Genomic DNA, 23779 nt, shown 5'->3' on the forward strand with positions numbered 1-23779 from the left:
TGTGAGCTGAGGCAAATGCCTGTAACAGTGTCAGTCATGAACAATCAGAGCATAGTGAAACAAAACTCTCTTGCTGTTGCTCACTCTCCATGTTTGACCATGTACATCACAGTTTTTTACAGCCTGTTTCACTCCATTTCAAATATCACAGCATTGTACAATGACCTCTGCTTAAAAGAACCTTTCTTCAGGGTCCATTTGTCATTTTCTGTAGATGCACTCCAGGACAGCTCTGTTATCCTCTGTCCAGTCTCTAGATTTATGGGCAGAAAATATGCTCACAGAAAACTATGCACATCTCTCAGCATGCACTGCTAATGCTTCTGTTAGAGTAGGTCCTTGTGCCAAATCTCTGACCTCAGCCTTACTGTAATTCTGCAGCATTGAAGCTTTACCTCACAGCATTATACATGTATCGGTGTACTTTACACAGCCAAATACTCATGTATGTGACTGAAGAAGTAGGAGTACAAGGAAAGAACTGGAATTCCAGAAGTTGAAGGAGTGCCAAGGTAGTTCAATTACCTGACAATATCCTATGTTTGGATTTCTAAAAGCATAAGCTGTCAAGACTCTCCTTAGAGCAGCAATACCCATCTCATTCTGGAATGCAGGGTGTTCCGGAAGGGAGCGGTGCAGATCCCTCTCTATCTCTTCTGTAGCAAGGTTATACTTCCCCATTGATTTCTCCACTAGGTCCTCATAATAGCCAGGATGAGTGGCCATTTCATTAATGGCTCCTGGGAGTGAGAGAACAGTATTAAAATCAGAAGAAAAAAGCAAGGGTTAGCAGATACAGTATCCCAACACGATGATCTTCTACCCTTTCATCTTGAATGTCACCAACAAGCACTCTGAAAGCAAATATGAAATGTTATTTTTGTAAAGGTGATGGAAAAAAAACCCCAAGGATGTTCTTAGGTGATTGAGGTATCACCCTTTCTTGCTTCTCCGCTAGAGGCATTTTATAATGAGGTTAAAGAAAAAAAAAAAAAAGGGGGGGGGGAGATGATAAAGCCTCTCTCTCTTTCAGCCAGAACGAAACAGGAGGCATGAAGAACAAACAAGCTGTGCAGTCACACGGTATCATGAGTTCTCTCTGCAGCTGGCTATGGGTTTGATTATCCTAAATAACTCAAAACACGCCTCTGGGAAAGCTACTTGCCCTGAGGAGGGAGTAGATTAATGCTTGGTTGCAGAAAGTATGATATCTCAGCCAAAAGCAAGAAACAGGAACTCCCGAGCTCTGTTCTTGCTTCTGAAAATGACTCTGTCATCTTGGGCAGGGCACTTACGGATACTATCGCATGCTCACAGAGTTGCTATGAGATTTCACTGCTGACTTTAAAACTTCTCTGGAAATGAAAATTTCAGCAGCAAAGGAAATCAAGTGTCAGTAGCGCAAAGTAATGCATATGGAAAATACTAATTATACATACACCATGAAAATTGGTCCAAACTAGCTATTAATTAGACACAGGACAGATCTGTGCCTTCCTGCGTATATTTTCTGAACATTTGTTTAATGCCCAGCAGCAAAGAGAAGATGTACAAGATTAAGCATTATTAGGGAAGAAATAGAAAACAAACCAGAAAGCATCATTAGGTCATCATATAAAGTCTTTGCTTATATCCCACAGTCACTTTCAAATGAATACCTACCTGAAAATAGCAGCCAAAGTTCCCCTCTCATGCTTTCTGGAATGCCCTTCAGCACAAGGTCTCTGGTTTTCTCTGTACGATACATACAGACTCCTTGGCCATATTCAGCAAAGTGAATCTTCCAGGCCTGTTCCTTCAAAAACTCTTTAGCCTAAAAGCAGAGAAAGGTAGGCATAAAGATGCACCTTCTCTTTCTAACACTCTGCCCCACTGAAATGCTAAGTGCTAAAAAGCCTGCAACACCCTAACTTTCCAAGTGAGCAAGAAATAACTTGGCTACAGTCCAATTCTCTTCTTAATGGGCTCCCTCCTCCCATTTCTTAGTTTCTATCCCAGTAGACCTTGCTCTTAAAAGTATTGTTGAAGCAGCTGTACTTAAGAGCAGGCATACAACCTCTCCTTGACTTACATCCAGCTTTGCTTTTTTATGTAGTGAAGTTGTTTGTATTGGTAAGATGACAGCATGCTCAATGCTCTATTTCTGTGAAAAATATTGCCTCTTAACTGCCTGTGGCAGAATGAAACTCTTCTGGGTCAGAAACATGGATTTTAAAGAAAACACAATTTAACAATTTTCTCTGTCAGGTACAGCACTCCAAGGTGCATTTTACCAGTTTGGGGTTGAACTCCTCAGGTGACCTCCGCCGATACATTGTCATTAAAGCTTGAGTTGCTGTTGGAATGCCATTGTCATTGAGATTGAACTGTCGCTCTCCCTCTGACTCAGAGCTGAGGCTTTTATGAGGGCTGGCAGAAATTAAACTACTTGATCTTGTAAACACCTGTAAAAAGCAGCCATAAGCAATACAGATGTGGGGCTGAGCCAGAGTCTGGACTTTTTACTTCATTTTACTTCAAAATTTATACATGCTAACAAAACCTGAGTGAATTAAATCACCCAGGTATATTCACAGAGTGAGCATGTAACAGCAGAAATTAAACCAGTATAGAATAATGAAATTGTTTGCAGTTCCTCAATAGCTCCCCCTCTCTCCCGTCCCAAGAAAAGTAATCACTTCCTATAATTAGAATTGCTAAGGTAGTGTTCACTTTAAGCAGCCCCAAGCAATTAAACCAGTTCCCTTGGGCTCCTGTCAACATCATAGGACTGTTGACTCTCCAGGTGGCTCCTTCACTGTCCAGAATGTAAGATTTATATATAACATATATTTATATGTATGTGTGTACACATGTTTATGTATGCTTATACAGACATACACAAACCAAATTATTTTGTTCCACTCAGAAAAAATGTTCTACAGAAAATTCAACACTGTCAGATTGTGATTTGGAAGAAAAATATTTTGAAGAAAAAGGATTTTCTGACTTCGCAAACAGCTTTGAAAATTTTTATCACAGTAAGATCTGATATAGCAGTTCACATTAAATGCCTGAAATTTAAATTAGTCGTCATGCATATCTACATATGTAGTCATATTACTAAATGTAATAATAATGCTTGCAATTATTAATGTGCATTTATAATTCAGTGGGTAGAATAAGCAGATCCATTTAGGGCAAAAGGCAAAACAAAGTTTCAGCATTATACCTATATGTACATGTGCTCTGGTATACAACGACAAGAATGCACCAACTGTACCTCATCATCAACAAAGCAAGTAAAAAACTGACTTTTAAGATTTACATGGCAAACAGGGTAGGGGCTACTCAGCACAGTACTAAGGAATGGCTTAGTACAGACTTGGAATGTGAGATCTACCTCCATAAAACCAAAAGGATACACCACAAAAGCCTTTTCTGCTTTGAGATCTGAACTGCTAAACTTTGCTGGGTTTAACAGATCTGATGAGGTTGTGATATAAAGCACCTAAATTTCATAAAACCTAGGAATTCAGCAGATGCCTTGATATTCAAAGTGCCTGAGAAAAGTTTATCTAATCATATCTTTTAAGAACCATTTACTTTGCATAGGTAAATAGGGAGGTGGTTCAGAACAGGCCCATCTGATGCCCAGCGGGAGTTTGTTAGTTCAAACGTTCCAAAGTTCGCTAGCAGTGCACATGCAAACTTGCTCAGCTCAGACATCCTTTTCTAAAGATTCAAAGGATGAGATTTAGCAGCTAAAGTCTTGAATAAAAAGACTTTCATATTAACTGATAATTTCTTCACATTACTGAAATTCCACAAACACATTTGACTTGGACAAGTCAATAGATATTAAACAGTATTATGCAATTAACCAGTTAGATAACTATGACACTTTCCAATGAGATATACTGTAATTTCAGAATGTGGCAGCACGAGTTAGAGTAATTCTTCCACAGCAATGATGATTTCTCTTAGGTCTAACATGAAGAAAATAGAGATCCTAATCACAACATTGTAACAGCTCAGCTTAAGAAATCTAAAAGTATTAACAAAAAAGATGTACTATTTCTGCGTACAAAGGTTGAACTTTACAAAAACTTAAAGGCTTTTCCTGGATTCTCTCTTCCCACACCAGTTAAAAAGCCCCTTCTTCAAGCAAACAATTCATGTTCCTCCACGTACCTCATCATCTGAGCTTATATAGCTTCCAGAAATATTTTTTTCCAAGTATATTTTTGAAGTGGTTTGCTGCAGAAAGTCTGAGATCCTCTGTACAAGAAAGTCTCTGTCTTTCAAGTTGGCAAAGAGGAACGTCATTCTGTTTTTCGTGCTGATTGATAATGGGCTGGGCAACACACTGGAGCTGTCTGCCTTTTCCACTATTGTCACCTAGGGAGAAACAGTAGCTACAGCTTAAGATCTTTAATTAATCAAGTTGCTTGGTCTAAGAAACCATCTTAATACAATAAGCCCATGCCCCTGCCCCCTTTATATTGAACCTCTATGGACATCCATCCCTCTGCTGCAAAACAGGATTTGGATACAAGGACTTACAAGTCTGAAAGATGAAGACTGTCATCCCTCAAACAACTGGCTTCAGTAAATTCTCCAGCAAGACTCCTTTGCACTGCTTAGCTTATTTTCCTCAGGATTTATTTTAAAAGAATCAGTAAAACTAAATTTCTTCTGTGGGATGCAGATCTATGGGCTTTTTTGTAGGACCTCCGAATCCCTCTCCTGCTCCCCAACACCAGTACAGGCTGAATCAACAGAGACTTTTGCTTACTTTTTATTGCCAATATATGCAAATAAGCCATATTTTGGATAATACTTCTGTTCCATTATATTATGGTTGCATACTGTGATAACAACTGTTATTGCAACTGTATTTTCACAGTACACAGAAACTTGCACCACAGGGAAAGTAACCCCATGTCTTTCCTTACAAAGGAAAACATCTAACCCTGTGTGAGGTGGAGGTTTCTGTTTGGCTTCAGTTGTTAGTGAAATGGTCACTGAGCTCCAACCTATAAACAGTACTCACACCACAAGCTACTGAGTTCCCCGAGCTTTCGCTAAAGCACATTAACACAGAGAAATCTCAGGGATAAGTCATACACTGCAGATGAATTATAACAGCTGCGCGTTCTAAACATTACCAATTATTAGCCTTAAAAACAAATAAACCAATCAGTCAAGTTTGTGCAGTTCATACACTGAACATAACACAAATCATAAGTGCTTTTAACCACTGCTTTTATGACTTTAAAAAATTTCCTAGGTAATGTCTTACTGCCTTCTGAATAGAAAAGTGCACATTTCAGTTTACCAGGACCTCTACTTTTGCTCTTTTTCTAAACTCTTTTAAAAATAGAGATCAATGGTTAAGACATTAGTGCTGTAATATTAGTATTTCTCTAGCTAAAAGGATAGGATAACCATTTTTCACACAACACTTTCTTTGAAGATGTATTTAAAGACAGCTGCAATTCACAGCTCAGGTGCTAAATCACCTGTCTATCCTTCCAACTTCTTTTTATTTTTCTGTTAACTTCAAATCTGTTAGTTCTTCATTAACTTAAAGGAACTTCACTACCAGCATATTGAAATTAGCTAAAAAGTGTTCCTATGTCATTTTTCTGTTCCACTTAAAACTGTTTGAGCATAATCAGCACAAAAGAAAGACAAGTTCTAGAGGCACAAGACATTATAGCAAGCATGCTCCGCTGTAATAAGAGCAAATACCCACTTATCTCCTATTCAAGTAGAGACACACACATGATATGTGAAAGTGCTGATCTTGGACACTGCATCTACTGGGTGCAGTAAGCAGTGCAGTCAGCCACTGAAAATCCTCTTTTCCGATCATCGTTTCTGAATCAATGTGTTGTTATTGTCTCATCTGTCAAAATATCTCCAGGGTGTCAAAGAATACTGGAATTAGGTTAGGGTCTGACCCAAAGCTTTACTTAAAGAGAAAGCTTCCCTTTAATTATTAAGGGTACTGATCTGTTGTTCTGAGGACTAGCACTACCCAGTGTGTTACTGTTCTCCTTGCTGGTGCTGGGACTTAACCTGTTCACACAAAGGCGCTTACTCCTTCAGCTATTTCTTTCTCTTACAGCTTTAGAGCTGCTTTGAATCCCATGCTGCTGCGGTTGTCAAAAGCAGTTGCTGAATCTGCATCCAGGAAAAGAGGTCCTGTTAAATGCAGACTTTGTTCTCCTCCTCTACCACTTTACCTGAAGGATTGTCATTCCCTTGGAGTTCCAGACAAACAGTGCAACCATTATTGAATGTGTCTCCTCAAATAACCAGTCATTGCAACACACTGTGGAGAAGCTGTTCTTCAAAGTTTCTAAACAAATACCATTTATCTTTATTCTTAATGAATTATGGGGGAAAACAGTGCCTTGAAATATTCCATGGTTCTTCAGTCAAGCCAAACTGTCCTTGGTTACATCAGTTTGCTACTATTTCCAAGACTTACTTTACACATTTTTCCATTAACCCACAAATCAAATCAATCGTAAAAAACCTCCCCAACATAATTTTTTTTATTGTATCAAACTTGAATTCTTTTTACTGAACATCTGCTTTAAGCAGACAGCTTTAAAAAAGGAAGCACACCAATTTGCAAAATGCTGACAAATATTTTCCATATACAGGAATAAATGATTGCAAGTCTGTGTAAAGAGACAATTCAAATCTTTAGGATTATGAATCTTTTTACATCTGACAAAAGCAAATCTTATCTGACAGATTCCTTAATAGAAGTTCCACTCATCATCATAGGAAGTTTTATCGTCCATCCCTCCCTATGAGGCACAATAAAAAAAATTACTATGAGGCAGTAAATCAGAATATAAATTATGGGAGAGGAAGGACTCACAAGGGTGGTAGAAACTGACAGAGAAAACTCCCTGCGAATTTTAGTAGTAGAAACTTTGAACTAAGATACAGTCGTTAAATGTTACTTAGAACACATCAGAATAGTATGCTCACAAGAGATTAAAGGGATGAAAAGAGGTTTTTCTCCAATAATGAAAAAAAAAAAAAAATCAAAGCTAGGATGCAATTTCCAATAGGATATTGCTTTATTATTTGCCCTATAAATTTACAAATACAAATATTTACCTCTCGAAGAGGGATAATAAGACTGCACAAGTTCTCTTCTTTACTAGTAAAGCAAATGTAGTTTGTAGAAACAAACATCTGACCCAAAATATGCATTTTGTTGAATGGAGTCCAGAGAGTACAGTCTGTGTGTCCATCTAATTTCTCATCCTTGGGAAGTCGGAACAATGCACGGTATCTCTCACTCTTTGCTCTGGCATCAAGATCCCTGAAAAAAAAAAACCCACAGAAAACTTTTCTTGTTTTAAGAAATACATAATACATTTTATACAAATCATTGCAAGTTACCTGCAACATACAACTCAGTTAAGCACTGAGTGTACAGCAAAACAGTGGAAACAGTTTGCATATAGGGGATGTATAGTCTCTGCTGCTGGAAGACGGTAAAACTATATGAAAAAAAATTCTGCCATGAATGACTTGGATACATTGATCCTGACTTCTCAGATGGGGCAGACAGTGATCTTTTCACATTCAGCCCTACTTTCTGAGAACATACGCAGTGAATCCATTTATTATTAAATAACACGTGACCCCATGTAATATTCCACCAAAACCGCTTCTTTGAGGCTTATTTATTAACGTGATGGAATTCTTAGGGCTAGAGTTTGTTAACAATTTCAAGACTTGGTCTTGATAATGCATTCAGTGCAAAATACTGAACAGTTAGAAAGACAAACCTAAGTGATATAATGCATGTCAGGTGTCACTAAGTAATGATAAATATAAACAGGCACAGGTTACAATCCTGTATGGTTCACTAAGATGATCAACATATAAAATAATGAAAAAAATTAACAAGAAACTATCGAGTTGCAGTATGATATCTATAAAAGAAGCAGAAATATTTTCCATATTATTTTTCATCTCCTAGAATATTATGTATCTCTGTTACCTAAAATAAGTTCTAGAATTCATCACCTAGAGTCATTTTTCAATTCCAGTTATAAGACCAAGTATGAATATTAGGTACATTTCTTAACAATACTTAAATCGCTTTATTATCTTCCCCTGGTAACATAAAAGGGCCTCACAATAGATACCTAACACAGCCAGTGTCAAGAGATATGTTAAAGAACTTCTAAACAAATGAGAAATTGGCTCAAATATGTTTCTTTTATTTTTGCAGCATGTTCACATTCAAAATGTTTTCCCTTTCCTATTTCAACAGGAGACCAAGTAATTATATTTAAGTAATTATTCACTTTTTGCCACTGCTAGAATCAATCATTCCTTTTGGAGTAACAGTAAATGACAGCAACGTTAGAAAACTTTTGGACAAAATGCTGCAAGTAAAAGGACTGAAGAGAAACAAATGACTAAAGGCAAGTGCTACCTACCGTTTTAGTGCAGATACTTTTTTGGGGGATTTCTTTTTCAGTTTGGGTAATGACCTGTCTTGTTCAAATCCTTCATTGTCCAAAAGCTGTCGCATCGCTATATTGGCAAGCTGTTCCATTAGTTTAAATGTCTCACTGATATTAAGGAATACTGAAAAGAAATGTTCGCTTGACCTTGTGCTCACTTTGATCATATCAGGGAAAAGCAGTGTAGCGTTCTTCTCAAGTTGAGTGATATCGACCCAGCGGATAACTAACTTTGCTGAACAGAAGCAAGCAAAAAAAAGATTCAGTACAAAATTTAGCATATTCAAAAGCATTTATCTTCCTCTTCCTATAAAATGTATTCAGCTGAAATTTTCTTGCATCTTGAAAAGCAGGGAGGACAGCATAAATAGACCCAGCTTGTACAAACAAACTATGATCACCTGACAAACAGCAGATAAAAGAGTTTAAATACCATTTACTTCTGTACAGAACACCACACAAAAGCATTACAAAGCTAGGTGGGCTAACATAATTTATCATTGCCACAGCACTTGCTCAGACTCTGATGTCCTCTTTTCCTATGGAAGCAGAGAAATGTAGTCTAAACACATCAGACAGGCTTGCATTATTTTTATACATTAGAAAGTTTCAATTATTAGTTATGACAGATCCTTGGCTTTTCTTCCAACACCACTACAAGTTAGGATATTGTCCTTAAAACAGGGACTAAATCTACATTTATTATTGTCAAAAAAAAAAAAATCCATTCATTCACTAGGGCATGTGTACACAGCGAAACAGAAAGACCTGGGACTGATCCATTGCCCACAACCGAGCACTGCAGACTCGCTCACCTCCACACTGCTTAGAATTAACTCCCTCTAGAGCAGACTGGTTGCATCCACACTATGTAGTTCTTGATCCTGGGTCTCCTCTGTGCCCTTTGTGATGCTCTGGTGTTGTACAAGAGTAAATGTGGCATTTGAGGTTGCAAAGTCTGCCAGAATAGTACCGGGGGATTGTATAAGAGCAGAAGGAGCCAAAACTGGTATGATCTCACCCCTATTCCCTTTTGGGCACAGTCCCTGAAGTGAAACATGCCTTTAAACGATGCCCAGATATTGTTTTACAGAGAATTACTTCGAGAAATAGAAAACAAACAAGGGAACAAGCACAGAGTTAAGCAGTGTGACAATCAGGGAATTGCTCCCTGCTCCTCTTTTCCTCCTCAGTGTCTTTGTACCCCCAGCAGTTCAGCAGGTGAACAGTAACGAACTATAGAAGACTTCCTAACAATTCTTAGATGCACAGACCACCAATCCACTGTAAAACGTACCTTCCCTGCCCATGAGGAAAGAATAAAAGCAAAGGTGATTAATACTGAGATACACCCAGCCCTGACGGGGAACCTTCCCCTTCCAATAACTGCAGGAGTAGTAGTTCACTAATTTCTCTTCTTCCGGCATCCCAAATAGCTTGTGAAATTTCACTATGGCTTCCTTAAATTTTTCTGTATCATCATCCTCCTTGATGCCATTGATTTTGTTGTACTCAGCGATGATGCCCTAGTAGAGAGTGAAAGAAGTACACAGCATGTTAGTTGCCATGGGGTATCATAGATATCCTTATTACCATGGCTGTCTGGGCCAGAGGCCACAACAGTTACTGCAGTGTCAAGAAAGTTTTTTGCTTATCCCTTATTCTTCTGCTCATTCTTTTGCTTACACAGTTATTTATTTTATTCAATGTCTTTCTGATGACCTTGCTCCCTACCATGCCTATGTCAAAAGCAACCAACCACCTGCCAGTACCCTGTTTTAAATTAACCAGCCTATCTCAAACACTCCTAACAACTCTGTAAAGCACTTATAATTTGTAAAATTTTCCCCTTCCACGTAAATATGCTCCCTGAAGAGACAGGGATAGGATTTCACCGGAAAATTTTCTTCAAAAAGGAAGGACAAAAGTCAAAGGAAAAAAGGATCTGTTATTCATTAGGGAAAATATCAAACAACTTGTATGACCCCTCAGTCAATCTTGAGCAAAAGAAAAGAGCAAGAGGAAAAAAAAAAAAAAATCTCCTATTAGATTAACTGGCAAGATGGAAAAGTCATTCACACTTTCAGGTGCAGAATACCTTTACCAAATTTGAAGTGGTAGCAGTCTGGTGAAAAGCTGCTTTTTGATACCTCAAAGACTACAGTTCCTTCTGTTCTGTACTGAAGTTTTAGTCTACTCACTTATTTTCCCAATCTCTTTTATAAATCTTCTCTATTGCCTTCTATTTTAAAGTTATATGAAGGAAAGTTACTTCTTGCCTTCAAATTCCTCCATTTACATGGAAAGCAGAGTATAAGACAGCCAGCCATCATTCATATTTAATATTTGTCAAACCAAAAAGTAACAATTTCCTCAAAAGATTCTATTCCACAAGACATGTCTTCTCACATAAGGTGTTTCCATGATCATCTATAGCCCTCATGCCTGATTCAACAGTAAAACACAAACAACCAGGGGATTCTCAGGACAGTTGACTTACTACATGAAATGTTAAAAAGAGGAATTAGACAAAGCCAATGCTTAGAATACACACCAAGTAAGTACAGTAATTTTGCTTACAATCAATCTTTTACCAAAATATTTATTTTTAGGTAATTCTTAGTGTGGATAAAGTACTTTTTACCAGTATAGCTACTCTCTCCCCTGTAAGGAGAAAAAAGAAATTCTGGTAAAACTGACCAAAACACCTCCCCAACGCCACAACCTGCCCCCCGTCCCTGCCCCCCCCCCAACCAAAAAAAACCCCACCAATGAATCAAACAGCAACCCCTAACACCTATACGAAGTGTAAATGCCAACACTACAGGATTTAACTACCCAGAAGAGTGCAAAGAGACATTATATGAGTGTGTGAAAAAAAACCTAAAGCTTTGCACTGGAAAAGCAGTTACATAGAAAACTGTTGAAGTTTAAGACAGAAGCAACAGTACAATTAATTTTAGAACATACAATGTTTGAAGTCCTGTCTATATATTTTAATATGTCCATATTTTTTTAATCACACTGCTGTAGTTATGTGCACTAATCCCAGTTTCCCTAATTTTTACATGCACGTTGGTATTTAGAATCTGGTTTTCCTTCAAAAAAGTAGAGCAGCCTGGGAACTACCAGGTCAAATTTGTTTAGAACTCACGTCAGTTTTCCTTTCACAGTCACATTATCATCAACAGCATTTATAATAATATATTTAACTACCTGTATTTTTCCTCTGACAAATGTATTTATGTCATTCTCATTTTCAAAGATTGAAAGAGTTTGCAACAAATTCTGTTCAAGCCATTCCCAGTGTTCAGTGATTTCCTTCCTTGAGCAACCTGTATGTAAAAAAAAACAAACAAAAACCAAAACCAATCCAAAAAGTCACAAAATAAATAATTCACCAATGTCATTGTCCTCTTAATCATAAACAAGACTCTAACAAAACTCGCCACTAACTGGAGATTCAATATTTCACCAGAAGCTGTGTCCCTGGAAATTCCAAAATTTTCTCCCATAGTCTTTAATTTCATAATAAATAGGTAGCAATCTTCAAGATTATTCTGTGCGAAGCACAAGCTACTTATGTCAGTATCGTGAGCAAACCCCCCCTACATTTAGAATTCTAACCACAATAACAACACCGAGCTGCCCAATGTCACATTAAAGAGTTAGCAAAGGTATTACCTGCCTCTGTTAGGAGCTGACAAAAAAACCCAACAGTTGTAAATTCTACCATTGGTTCCTAATTCTTCACCATTATGCACATCTATAAATTATAAAACAATGATAAAATTTCAAGAGTAAAAGCTGAAAAGGATCATTAGAATGTCTCTTCCTAAAAAGAACTGTGCTGAAAGACCTCTAAGAAAGCTGTATCTTTTAAGGGGAAGAAGGTTGTCAGAAGTGGTTTACTTCTAATGATGAAAGAATGAACTAAACTCCAATGACCCTAGTTTGCTTAGGAGACCAAAAGGGGTCAAGTCAGATATCTTTGACACTAAGGAATCAGCATACATGTGGTCAGTATAGTAGTACAGAACAGGGATGAAAAAGCTTCTTGTATGAACTAGAGTTTATATATGCACATTTTTGCTTCTATTTTACTTGAGATGGATTGTAATAAATATAACTTCCATTTTGACCCTGTTCTCAGCATCTTGCAGATTAAAGTTGTTCGTGCTCTTCAGGATCTCTCTGTGCCCACCCTGAAGGAAGAATAAATTCAAGCACTCACAAAAATAATTGTTCCCCCAGAAAAAGACATTGAGGAAATTATGTCAAAACCGGGACTTTTAAGTAAGCATTTTCAGAAAACAAACATTACTTGTTCACATAGGAACATCTGTACCTGAAGCTTGGTTAAAAGTATCTCAATCCAGGTAGCAAATAGCATCAACACTATGTCATCTTTTTGTTCAAATCACAGATTTGGCTCATTTTACTCAGAACTAGCAAGTAAATCACCTACCTGCTAACTAACGCCTACAGAATCCAAAGTGAATCAACCATTAGAAAGAGGTTAAATTACAATGAACTGTTGCTAGTAACTCCATCAGTTTCATTACAGGCACAAATTGTCACATGTCTGTGCATAAGTGTTTCCACAGTTTATAGAAGAACTCAGTGCAACCATCTTGAATAGATACCAAACAATCATTTTCCTTGTTATTCAGCAACAAATGATGGGGAAAAATATTCTTTCTACAGTATACAATCAAAGCTTTACACAACTCCAATGAAAGCAACAGCATACAACATTCTAGTTGTTGTATGGATACATAAATCATAGAATCGTTCAGGTTGGAAAAGACCTTTAAGATCATCCAGTCCAACCATTAACCTAACATTACCGAGTCCACCACTAAACCAATTAAGGGTAGAGTAGCAATTTCATGTTTCCTCATGTTGCAGAATAGCCTGCATTACATAACCAATATTTCAGAACCACAAGTGATGGCCACTGCCGCTTCTCCTTAAAATTACTGGATGCAACCAGACCTTTCTGGAACTCGGGAGGTGGTCTGAAGACTAATTTGTTTCTTCTTGGTTTTTACACTGCTGTAAAAAGCAATGATGAAATACATAAGCTATGTATATAAAACTAGACTGCCAGAAAAATTGCTCATTTCTTGAAGAGCGGTGATGAGCAGTGCAGACACACTATCATGATAGATTATTTCTTAAAGCTGTCTATTTCTTGTTTGTGGTTCATCAATTATTTTTCATCACCTCTTATGAAACAGCTTTGGTTGATTATTCTCAACCTGTAATAACCCATCTCGTTGTTTCCATTGCTTTTTGTCTCCACTTACTGTTTACTCTCCCAGTCTCATCTCCAGCAGATCATGCAATCAGGCCAAAACCCACACCCCAGTTCTCATCAATTTATCATCAGTCTAGATCTTTCTCTTTGCTTTGTTCACTCAAGATTAAAAAAGACTTCTGCTGTGATCTTTTAAACTACAGGTCTATTTTAAGTCTGCTACGGGCAAGTCTTTGCCTATCTTAACATATTAGAAGCATTCACCATTTTGCCATCATTGGCCTTTTAGGGTAAATTAAGCAATATCTCTAACTCTCATGGAAGGTAAAAAAACATTTAACAGTTAAACCACTGCACTTGGGAATACAAAACCCTCAAGACTGGCAGGAAATAAAAGAAAAAATAGCTACAATGCATACAGTAGGCTACTAATCACTCCTTCCCCTCTAAGTGGTATGCTTAGCTTATGGCTGAAATGGTGTAATGTTGGCCAGCATCCCTGGTAGACTGAGCTATTCTCCTCCATCTTCAGGGAGAAAACTAAATAGGCATGTAGAACAGAAGTTGGAGAACTAAGGGAGGTCCAGACCAGAAGAGCTGGATGGAGGAAGGATGCATGGTGCTGGAGAGCGGATGAGAAGGGGCAATTGCCTGGCAGGTGGGGTGGAGTAACAGCATGAGCAGCATTGGAACATCACTGTGTGTCAGGGTTAGGTTTCTAGCATCTGGGTTGGTTTGCCTAAGGTAAGAGGTGAAGGCACAGAGGGAATGTGACCGAGTTCAGGACTGAGAAGAAAATTAACAAGTCATATAAACATGCTTTCAAACACACTCCAAAGTATAATCTCATTATTGTTTCAGCCAATGACTGAGGAATAGGAATGGCTTGAGACAGCTGATGAGGCTGTCACGTCCGGTCTTCTCTCCCAAGTAGATACTTACCCAAGATACTTATTAGTCAACCTGAACTGCTGCCTTAGCAGAACTACAAGAGAACCTCTAACACTTCAGGGAGCCTAAAATTGTTCTTGCAGCAATGACAGGTTCAGGATTGGACTGGCAATACCTCAATTTGTGCAGAGAGGGAGGAGAAAATAATTATGGCTCGTAAACACAACAGCACTCTAACTCTAACAGTATAGTTAATACCCAAGAGAATTCACATCCAAAATGAATTCTAAACAAATCTGGGGTCTAAACATAACTTAAATAGTCATTTTAAAGCAAACAAACCCCCTTGGATTATTTTTTACCATCAGAATAATCTTGTACAGAACAAGACCTAATGTCATACAGCATGAATGAACCAGGACACAATCATATTTGTTCCAGTCACTCTTTATAGCTACTTACTGAAGATGGAGATTATTGCTTTATGGAAGGTAGAGAGAACACTATGACAAATTTCTGTAAAAATAAGAGATTACAAGTGCCACATAACCAGCAGTCTACCCCTAGGGAACAGGGAGGGACAGCTGTACAATGCAGGACAAATCAGAGTTGCATAGCTAAATGCAGCCAAATCCCTTAGTAACCTGTATAATGGTAACAACCCTTGATCACTTCAGAAGGAATTACTTTAGTTGCAAGTTCATAAAATAACCACAGCACAGAGCCTTAGGCAACACTGGGCTGCTCAGCTTCAAGGTTGCTTAGATAAACAATTTGCTCTCTGTAAAATCTTACCTTCCTGTAACAGCCACGCTATTCCCCTCAGGGGACAAGACTAAGCTAGTGCAGTCTTATACTTTAACAAAAATAACTAAGCCAATCAACCAACCAGATATTAGGAGACTAAAATTTCAACAAACGCTCCACCAAATGGAAGCACTGATATCTATGTTAACTACTTTAGCAATTTCAATTAGGCTTAAGATTCATAACTGAAGAGCATGTTTATTAAAATTAGCTTAAATGTAAACAGAGTACCATATTTCTACATAAAACCTGCAATATCTGTCACAGAAGAGAAACAAAACCCTCACAGTTCAGCAGCAGCATAAATTTCTACATGTATGTTACATTTGTTTATTCTGGGGCCATAACTCATCTGCCTTCAATTTTGTGCCCCTGGTTATCTGAGGACACACACTGTAGGTATAAAATTATAGTAATTATCTATTGGTGTCATGCAAAAAAACCTGAAAATGCACTTAAGGAAAAGTCACATGGCCTATTTTCAAAGTCTTAAAAATTCATTTCTGAATATGTGCACAGTACAAGGGTCTTTGAAGAGACACTATTTTGTTGGAAACTTTGTGATATATTATTTTCTTTGGAAAGGAGTCTGCAAACAGCATGAAAATTCGTGCCCTCAGTTGCTCCCTTTCAAGTTTATGGTACAGAGGTGCTTAGTAATTGCTGCGCACTGACATTTGGATGAAGGGAAGAAGGGATTGTATGTGCACTTGCAACTACCTCTGCTTGTACACAAATAGTGTAAATAAACACTGGCAAGTACTTTTACCCTTCTTTCTCACGACTGAGATCCACGGAAAGCTGACATGCAAGGTCCCAATACTTATGGTCACAGCAGAGTAGCTGACAGTACAAAGCAAGCAGTTAAATGAAGATTTAGAAACAACCTTCATAATATTGACAATTTCATTAATATCTGTTTTTACTATCAGCTGTCACTACAGGCAAATTATGTTATATAAATTTTAAAATCTTCAGTGAGTTGGTACTAATAGGTGCAGAGGGAAAATGCCTTCTTTCAGGTCTGAGACCATTAAAAGTAGCAAGAAATACTGGTACTAAGATGAGCTATTCAAAAACTTCCTATAGGATTCAGAACATGACACAAGTTTGATACCGCCTTTGTCAGACATATAAATCATATGCTCATAAGAATAGAGCCTACTTTGAACTGCTAAAATTACTAGATCTATGGCAAACCTTCATCCGTTCCTCCTCCTCTTCCTTCCCAAAAGGAGAGGATTTGTCAGGAGGAAAAGTCATCCAAATAATCTGAATGTCAAATTTTATTGGGAGAATGGGCACAGATGAGAGGGCACTGTTAGGCCAGAAGAAGTCTACAGCTTCATTAACTAGTATTTTTTCAATGTCAGGCAGCATTGGGGGTGCTGGAAGTTACCAGTATATTAAGGAGATGACAGGCATGTGTGCACTTCTCATTTGTCCCTTCTCAATTTTCTTTCAGTTGAACACAATTCTGGCTGCTGCCTAAAACAGTGTTTGAAACTTCAGAGCTAGAGGAGTCGCATTCGAAAATTTCCATCTGCTAAGCCTGAAAAGCAATACTGTCAAACTGAGCATCTGACCTTACAAGCTTGGCCAATCAAAGCTAAGTAACCTCAACCTTCTTCATTCAGCTTCAGACACTTTTCAGAGCTGGCAAACAGAACCAGAGACTAACTACATACTGCTTTATGCTACTTGCAATAGGTACCTGACCACAGAAATAAGCATTTAGTATTTACAGGATCTAAAGCATGGGAAAATCCTACTTAATGTACCAAAATATCAACTTCATTGATTTCACCAACTACTAGAATGACAGAAGAAACAGTCTTACAGTAAGAGCTGTCAAAGTTTGAGCCTTAAAGACCAAAACTCTTAAGAGTTGTTGCATCTATGTAAGAACATACACTTCTGTATTTAACTCTAACCTAGCTACCATCTTGCTGAATTTCTAAGTACATCATATTTAGAAAGACAACGTACCACCTGAAATAAACATCCAGGAGCATCCTGGGGGATATAGATGGTATTTATCTGGAGGAGACTGAGCTCACTATCTAGGAAATGCCACACCGATATTCAGTACTCAGGTGAGAGCTGGGGTTGCACTATCTTCCTGGTTTCCATTTCAAGGGAAGCCAGGTGCCCAGCCTGGGTAATTTGGGGGGCTATAACCCAGGTACTCCTTCTACCATACTCTTTAGAGATACCACATCACCCAGGAATGCTGCACTTTAGAAGTGCTGTAGGAGTGAGCCATAGGCATGGAGAAGAACATGCAAGGAGGAGGGATGGATACTAGACTGCTTGTCTGGGAACATATTTGGGAGATGAAGGGTGGGAAATAACAGAGGCTTCTGTCTGTTCCATGGCCATTTCTGGTTTTACTCAGTCATTGTGCATAACACATACACACATGCTGGCATTCAAGGTCTGAATATTAGCAGCTCTGGAGATTCTTAATTTAACCACTAGAGCAGGTTTTCATCCTGACCCATTTATTTGTCCTGAAATGACTGTGCTCAGTAGGCAAGATGCTCTATTAGTTATGTGGCACAGTATCCAGGAAGAATAAAAATCCACATCACATGTTTGTCCTTACCACAGGCGATAGTCCAATAGACCAAGGAGTCTGGTGCTTGGTAGAGGATTCGATACGGTGCCACTCTGGCACTGGAGTCCAACACGACATCAAGAGTACCCACAAGGAGACCTATGGAACAGGAAATTCTGATAAATACACAGCGATGGATCATTCAAGATCCCACAGGAGGTGGCTCCACACCCCCCTTCCATTTCACCCTCCACAGCAAAATGCAGACCTATGTATTCATCCCCACATTTGTTGCCTCATGTTGTAAAGAGGGAAAGTAACTCCAGAGGGAAAAATCCTCTGTTTCAACAAGACTTCAACTTTTAAACATACACTGATTCTAGCATAAAGGCAGACAAACTGAAGCAAAGCAGAAGATAGCTGTTTTATAAAACCATGTTTAAAAGTTATTTAGTTCTTTTCTGCATTTCATATCCTTTTGGAGCCCTGGGGAAAAACAAACAAAAAAAAATCCACCACACCACCAACAAGAAACCCCAGACAATACACCCTAGAAGGGTTCAAAACTCAAATGTCAGCTAGGAAAAACTAAGACTTCCAGCAAAAATAATTATGCTACTTAATGGTCTGTTTCTTTAGGGCAGAAAGGATCAAAATGCCTAACAGTCCGGCTGTTTTTCAGCTGAAAGAATACTGATGAAAGACAAAGCCATACTGTTTTCCTGAAGTAGCTTTGAAAATTCTTTGCTACTGAGGGGGCCCATCAACAGTTGCATACCAAATGCTACCAATAATTCCTAACTATGTTTCCACAAATTCTAGAGCCTTTTTTAATAAGAAATTACACACAAACCAAACGCTAACCCCCCAAACCTTCTCCCACAAGAAGCCCTATTTATTTTTAAAAGGTACAAAAGTTTCCCCCCTTTTCACCTCCACAAAGAATTTTCATCTCCCCTGCAGAGATGTTGGATTTAAATTCTCATGTTGAAGTTCTCAGCAAATTCACATATTGAAAACAGATGGAGAAACTTTCAAAGATCTTTTTTTCTGCAAATATTTATTGGGGTAGAAATTAGGGGTTTTTTTAAACAGCTGAAATAAACTGCACTCACAAAAAAAAAATCTAAAACACTCCCGTTAAAATCCTCTTCTCATTTCAAGTGGCTGTTTTCATCATTTACTGTCATAGTTTTATTAGTTCCTCGTTTTGGACTGTCATAACAGGCACAGAAGACTGCTTCCCTCGCTGTTCTTCTTTCAGATTTGCTTTATACATCATAAAGATATAAAAGCACTACCCATTTTCCATGTTAGTAGATCCCCTAAATCTGAACTGAAACTGATATTTGGAAATACCCCACCTATCAGTGACTTTGTATTCCCCCATTCTATGTTTTTTTTATTTTATACAGATCTTCACAGGCCAGATCAAATGTAATCTCTTCCTGCCTGATGCATTAATATCCATCACTTTTTAATCCAAGGATTCTGAAATACACAAGAAACAAGTCTGGACACAACATCAGGTCATTCATTAGCAAGCAGTATTAGAGAGCTGGCTGCTGATTATAGGATATGAACACAAAATATTAATGCAAAATACCCCAGTGTTCATTAGTCTAACTAGCTTTAGTTGTTCCTATTGCAATCCTAAACCCTCGTCTCATGCATTTTGATTACTGGTGTACACTGACAAGCTGCCTCTGATCAACCCTCCACCAGCCCTCCTAGGTATTTTCAAACTCAGCAGACTGAAGTAGGTTATAATGTTCTTTTAAACATCTTTTCTGTTACATATACTCTCCATTCTACCTTCACAAAACCAGAAAGCAGGTGTGCATGTTTCACTTCAAATACAGGCAAAGATCCTCAAATGCTTAAAGCTACTACTCGGCTCAAGAGTATTGCTCAACTGGAGTGCAGACCAAGCCAGACACTACACTGTGTTAATCATCTGGGTTTGCTGCAAACATGTAGCAGGGCTTAAGCCAAAGATTCTTCATGCTTTGCAGCTTCACATGTCTACTGACAGTACTAAATGTGCCACAGGCATGATGTAACATCTAAATAAAGTTGTATGCTGGCCAAATGCAGTCTTCTCTGAGGTACAGATACACTGTTAAGTCCCTGTAATCTTTAAAAATATGCTTGTTTCTTTCCTCCTGCTGTATTTCCAAATCTGTTGGTGTGTGGGTGGTCCTACCAACCAATTCTGCCACAAGTTCTAGGAGGGCACTGCAGCTGTAAAAACTGGGGTACACAGCTATGGTCAGAGAGCCAGAGCAAACCTACTGACAGCAACATCAAGTTAAGAGGTGCTTCCCATCCTACCTCCTTCTTCCTGAGATACTGAAGATAGGAGGAGGAGAGGAACATCCCCCTGCCCCACCAAACAGAAACAATGTAAGACAGAGCAGTGTATTCAAGAAATGCGGAGAGCACTATTAAAAAAAAAAAAAAAAGACTGGCCAGCACTGAAACAACAGGTGGGAGGTAGGTAAGGAAAAGAAAAGAAAGAATACTTTCCACTGGTGCAGTAAGTAGGAGTTGCCCAGTGTCTTTTCAGCAATGAAAATGCGTTGCAGAAATATCCATGCAGTGAGTTAAAGAAAATCCACAGACCTCCAGAAGACCCCATGGAAATTCAAAGTCTAGCTTACCAAGTCAACTGCAACAGACAGTTTATCAGTAAAAATTTACTTATATCATGAAATAAATGCTTTGATAGATGATACATGTGATATTTAAAAACAATTTATGTGTTCTTACATACGTTAGAGCCAATTAATATTTACTCTTGCAATCATGCAGCTACCCCTTGCTGATTGCTTTCATTCAGGAACTGTTCCATTTTGCATTGTAGGTCAATGTTATTTTTTTGGGGTGTGGTGGGATTTTTTTGGGGTGGGTTTTTTTTTTTTTTTTTTTTTTTTTACATGCAGACATGTGATGCAACCAGAATGAAATCACAGCAGTTCAAACTGGTAATCTCTCTGAGGAATTTTTACAAGAAGTGATCATAATAAAGTAACAACAATTTATTTTAATACTGTTCATTAATTCTTCATATAGCAAGTACCTTTTGAGACGTGATTAAGAAATAAGTAACCGAAAGTTTCTATAGAAACAGAACAGGCAACAAAGAGTCATATTCCTTAGATTAGACCGGTCCTGGGCAAGAGCCAGTGAATTATCCAGGCATCAAACCATGTGACCATACAATTGCAAATTTTTTCCCCAGTATTTCATCAGGTTTCTGACTACATAGTGAAATAAGGGAAGGAATTCCCATTGTCAGAATACTAAATCTGCAAGCCCTTGTTCAAGCGACTGGTTTTCATGAGCAAAGGTTGAAAGCACATGTTAAAGTTTGTGGGATTAGTATCTGGCTAACTGATGACAGCCCTGATCCTGACGGCACTCAAGCACAAGTAACCTTATATCGAGGAACAGTCCCATCAGACATACATGCCAAACATCTACAGCAACCGCACCTATGGTGGCAGGAGGGGAAAAGGGAGGGATAATGTCTTCATTTTGTTTGATACAACTTTTTGAATAAGAACAGCTTCCTCTTTTGCAAACTTGTATTCTAAAGCAAAGGACCAGAAAACTGTTCAGTATTTTCTTTCTTTTCTGTAAAATGTAAGTATTAGCAGAGGAAAAGCAGTGAAATACAGTATCTGAAACCAGGGAATACAAAGCCACAACTGGCTAGGGGGCCTGGGCAATTGCTCTTGCATCATGTTACTGGAAGGGCATACAATGCACTAGAGGGTATTACCGGAAAGGGGCTCGGTTACCTGATGCAATTTATGCTGAAGGAAGGAATCATACTACATTTTACTTATCTGACCACTGTGCCTCACATGTAATTATAAGCTGGAGGGGGAGCGTATAACCATTGTACAAAGTATACAGCTTAGTAGTCTGTTTTCATGCATTAAACAACGATGTACTGTACTTGTATCCTTACACTAGCAACCAATTTTCAGACTGTTTTTTGCTAGAAGGGATTATGACCACAGGAAGCCTGGCCTCCTGCATAACACAGACCCCCTTTAAGTCAAATGATTTCTATCTGACCAAAGGGTATTTTCCAGAAAGGTAAATCATCTTGATTTGAAAACTAAACCAATTGATTCAGCCAGTTAAGACTCTTCCAAGCACCACTGCACTCTCTGCTCTTTGGGGACCAGCATTCCAGACAGCTTACAGTCCAGACTGATTACAAATTGCCCACAAACAGTAACGAAATCAAGGATTGACCTGCAGTAGAATCAACTTGGTACATTGTAAGTTACCACCACTGAAAACACCCATGCTTTCAAGTATATGGACTCAAATAGCTGTAATAAGTCACAATGTTTTCAGCTGTTTGGATACCCATGGCACAGATATTTGCTGCAGGAATATTTCTCCCTCTTTCTTTTCTTTCTTTTAAAATGTAACTAGTGATTTTTTTTTTTATCTTTCATAAGAATTTGCAAGTTTCTTTGCAAAATGCCAATTACCGGTGTTTTTGAAGGAAAAGCAAGTTTATGCACCTTACACATGAACAATCTTTTTTATTATCAAAATTTTCTTACTGACAAACAGTAACCTTCTTTCACAAAAAGTCATACTTTGATTTAAATAAAACACACACAAAGATCAAGTAGTCTTTAATCACCTTTCTACAGTCCCCCTGACAGCAATCTTAGGATTATGTTTGTGAGCCTGCGGTGTTTTATGAGGGTTCTCAGACTAACTGGATTACACATTCAGGAGTGAAGACCTGGATTATACATTACCTCTAGCGCACCTTATTAAAACACCAAAGCCAATTTATTTGCTGTTTATGAATAATAATAATGACACTTCAGATCTTAAAAAATACCAGCAGCCATGGCTTTGCTGCACAGCAAACACTATCAAAAAGCTCAGGACAATATCAGACAGTGACACTTCCCATTCAGCCTTAACCGTGCACTTGAGGTGCTTTCAGCACATACCAGTGACCTGCGATATATCCGTTCTTCAGTGCCACAGGCAACTTGCATCAAACCTTGCCTAGAGCTGGAAGGAGGTCACTCTGCAGTTGGTGCCACTGATGTGCCTGATACTGCCACCCAGGGACACCTTCCTCTCCTCCCAGACAACAAGCATGTGTTATTCACCTGGCTCCTCAGAGCAGAGCCCTGCCCTGCCACATCCTTCTCCCAGGTCTACACTAATATAATCTACAGCCTGACAGTCTCTCAAGACACCTTCTAAGAGATTTTTATCTTAAAAATGCCTAAACAAACAGCATACATCCTTTTAGCACTGTCCTGGTTTCAGCTGGGATAGAGTTAATTTTCTTCCTAGTAGCGGGCATGGTGCTGTGGTTTGGATTTAGTAGGAGAAGAATGTTGGTAACACGCTGATGTTTTAGTTGTTGCTGAGTACTGCTTATGCTAGTCAAGGACTTTTCAGCTTCCCATGCTCTGCCAGGTGCACAAGCAACTGGGAGGGGGCACAGCCAGAATAGTTGATCCAAACTGACCAGAGGGCTATTCCATACCATACGATGTCATGCTCAGTATAGAAACTGGGGGGGCTGGCCGGGGTGGCAGCGATCGTTGCTCGGGAACTGTCTGGGTATCGGTCAGCGGGTGGTGAGCAACTGCATTGTGCATCACTTGCTTTGTATATTGTTATTATCATCATTACTATTTTGCTTTATTTCAATTATTAAACTGTTCTTATCTCAACCCAGGAGTGTTTCTCACTCTTACT

General features: G+C 38.5%; 1 protein-coding gene across 4 annotated transcripts in view; it reads right to left on the bottom strand.

The window, feature by feature from the left end:
- Positions 1-23779, bottom strand: part of TBC1D9 (TBC1 domain family member 9) — a 52469-nt gene that overhangs the window by 18587 nt on the left and 10103 nt on the right. For all 4 annotated transcript variants that reach the window (XM_075709837.1, XM_075709833.1, XM_075709834.1 and 1 more), the window contains exons 2-10: positions 18065-18175; positions 11712-11830; positions 9793-10021; positions 8469-8730; positions 7129-7336; positions 4174-4380; positions 2274-2444; positions 1663-1813; positions 526-740 (exon numbers count right to left, since the gene is read on the bottom strand). In XM_075709837.1, the coding sequence (XP_075565952.1) occupies positions 526-740; positions 1663-1813; positions 2274-2444; positions 4174-4380; positions 7129-7336; positions 8469-8730; positions 9793-10021; positions 11712-11830; positions 18065-18175 (1673 nt within the window). The remainder of the gene's footprint in view (positions 1-525; positions 741-1662; positions 1814-2273; positions 2445-4173; positions 4381-7128; positions 7337-8468; positions 8731-9792; positions 10022-11711; positions 11831-18064; positions 18176-23779) is intronic.

This window comes from Pelecanus crispus, chromosome 4 (genome assembly GCF_030463565.1).
Source record: "Pelecanus crispus isolate bPelCri1 chromosome 4, bPelCri1.pri, whole genome shotgun sequence".
Lineage (NCBI taxonomy): Eukaryota > Metazoa > Chordata > Aves > Pelecaniformes > Pelecanidae > Pelecanus > Pelecanus crispus.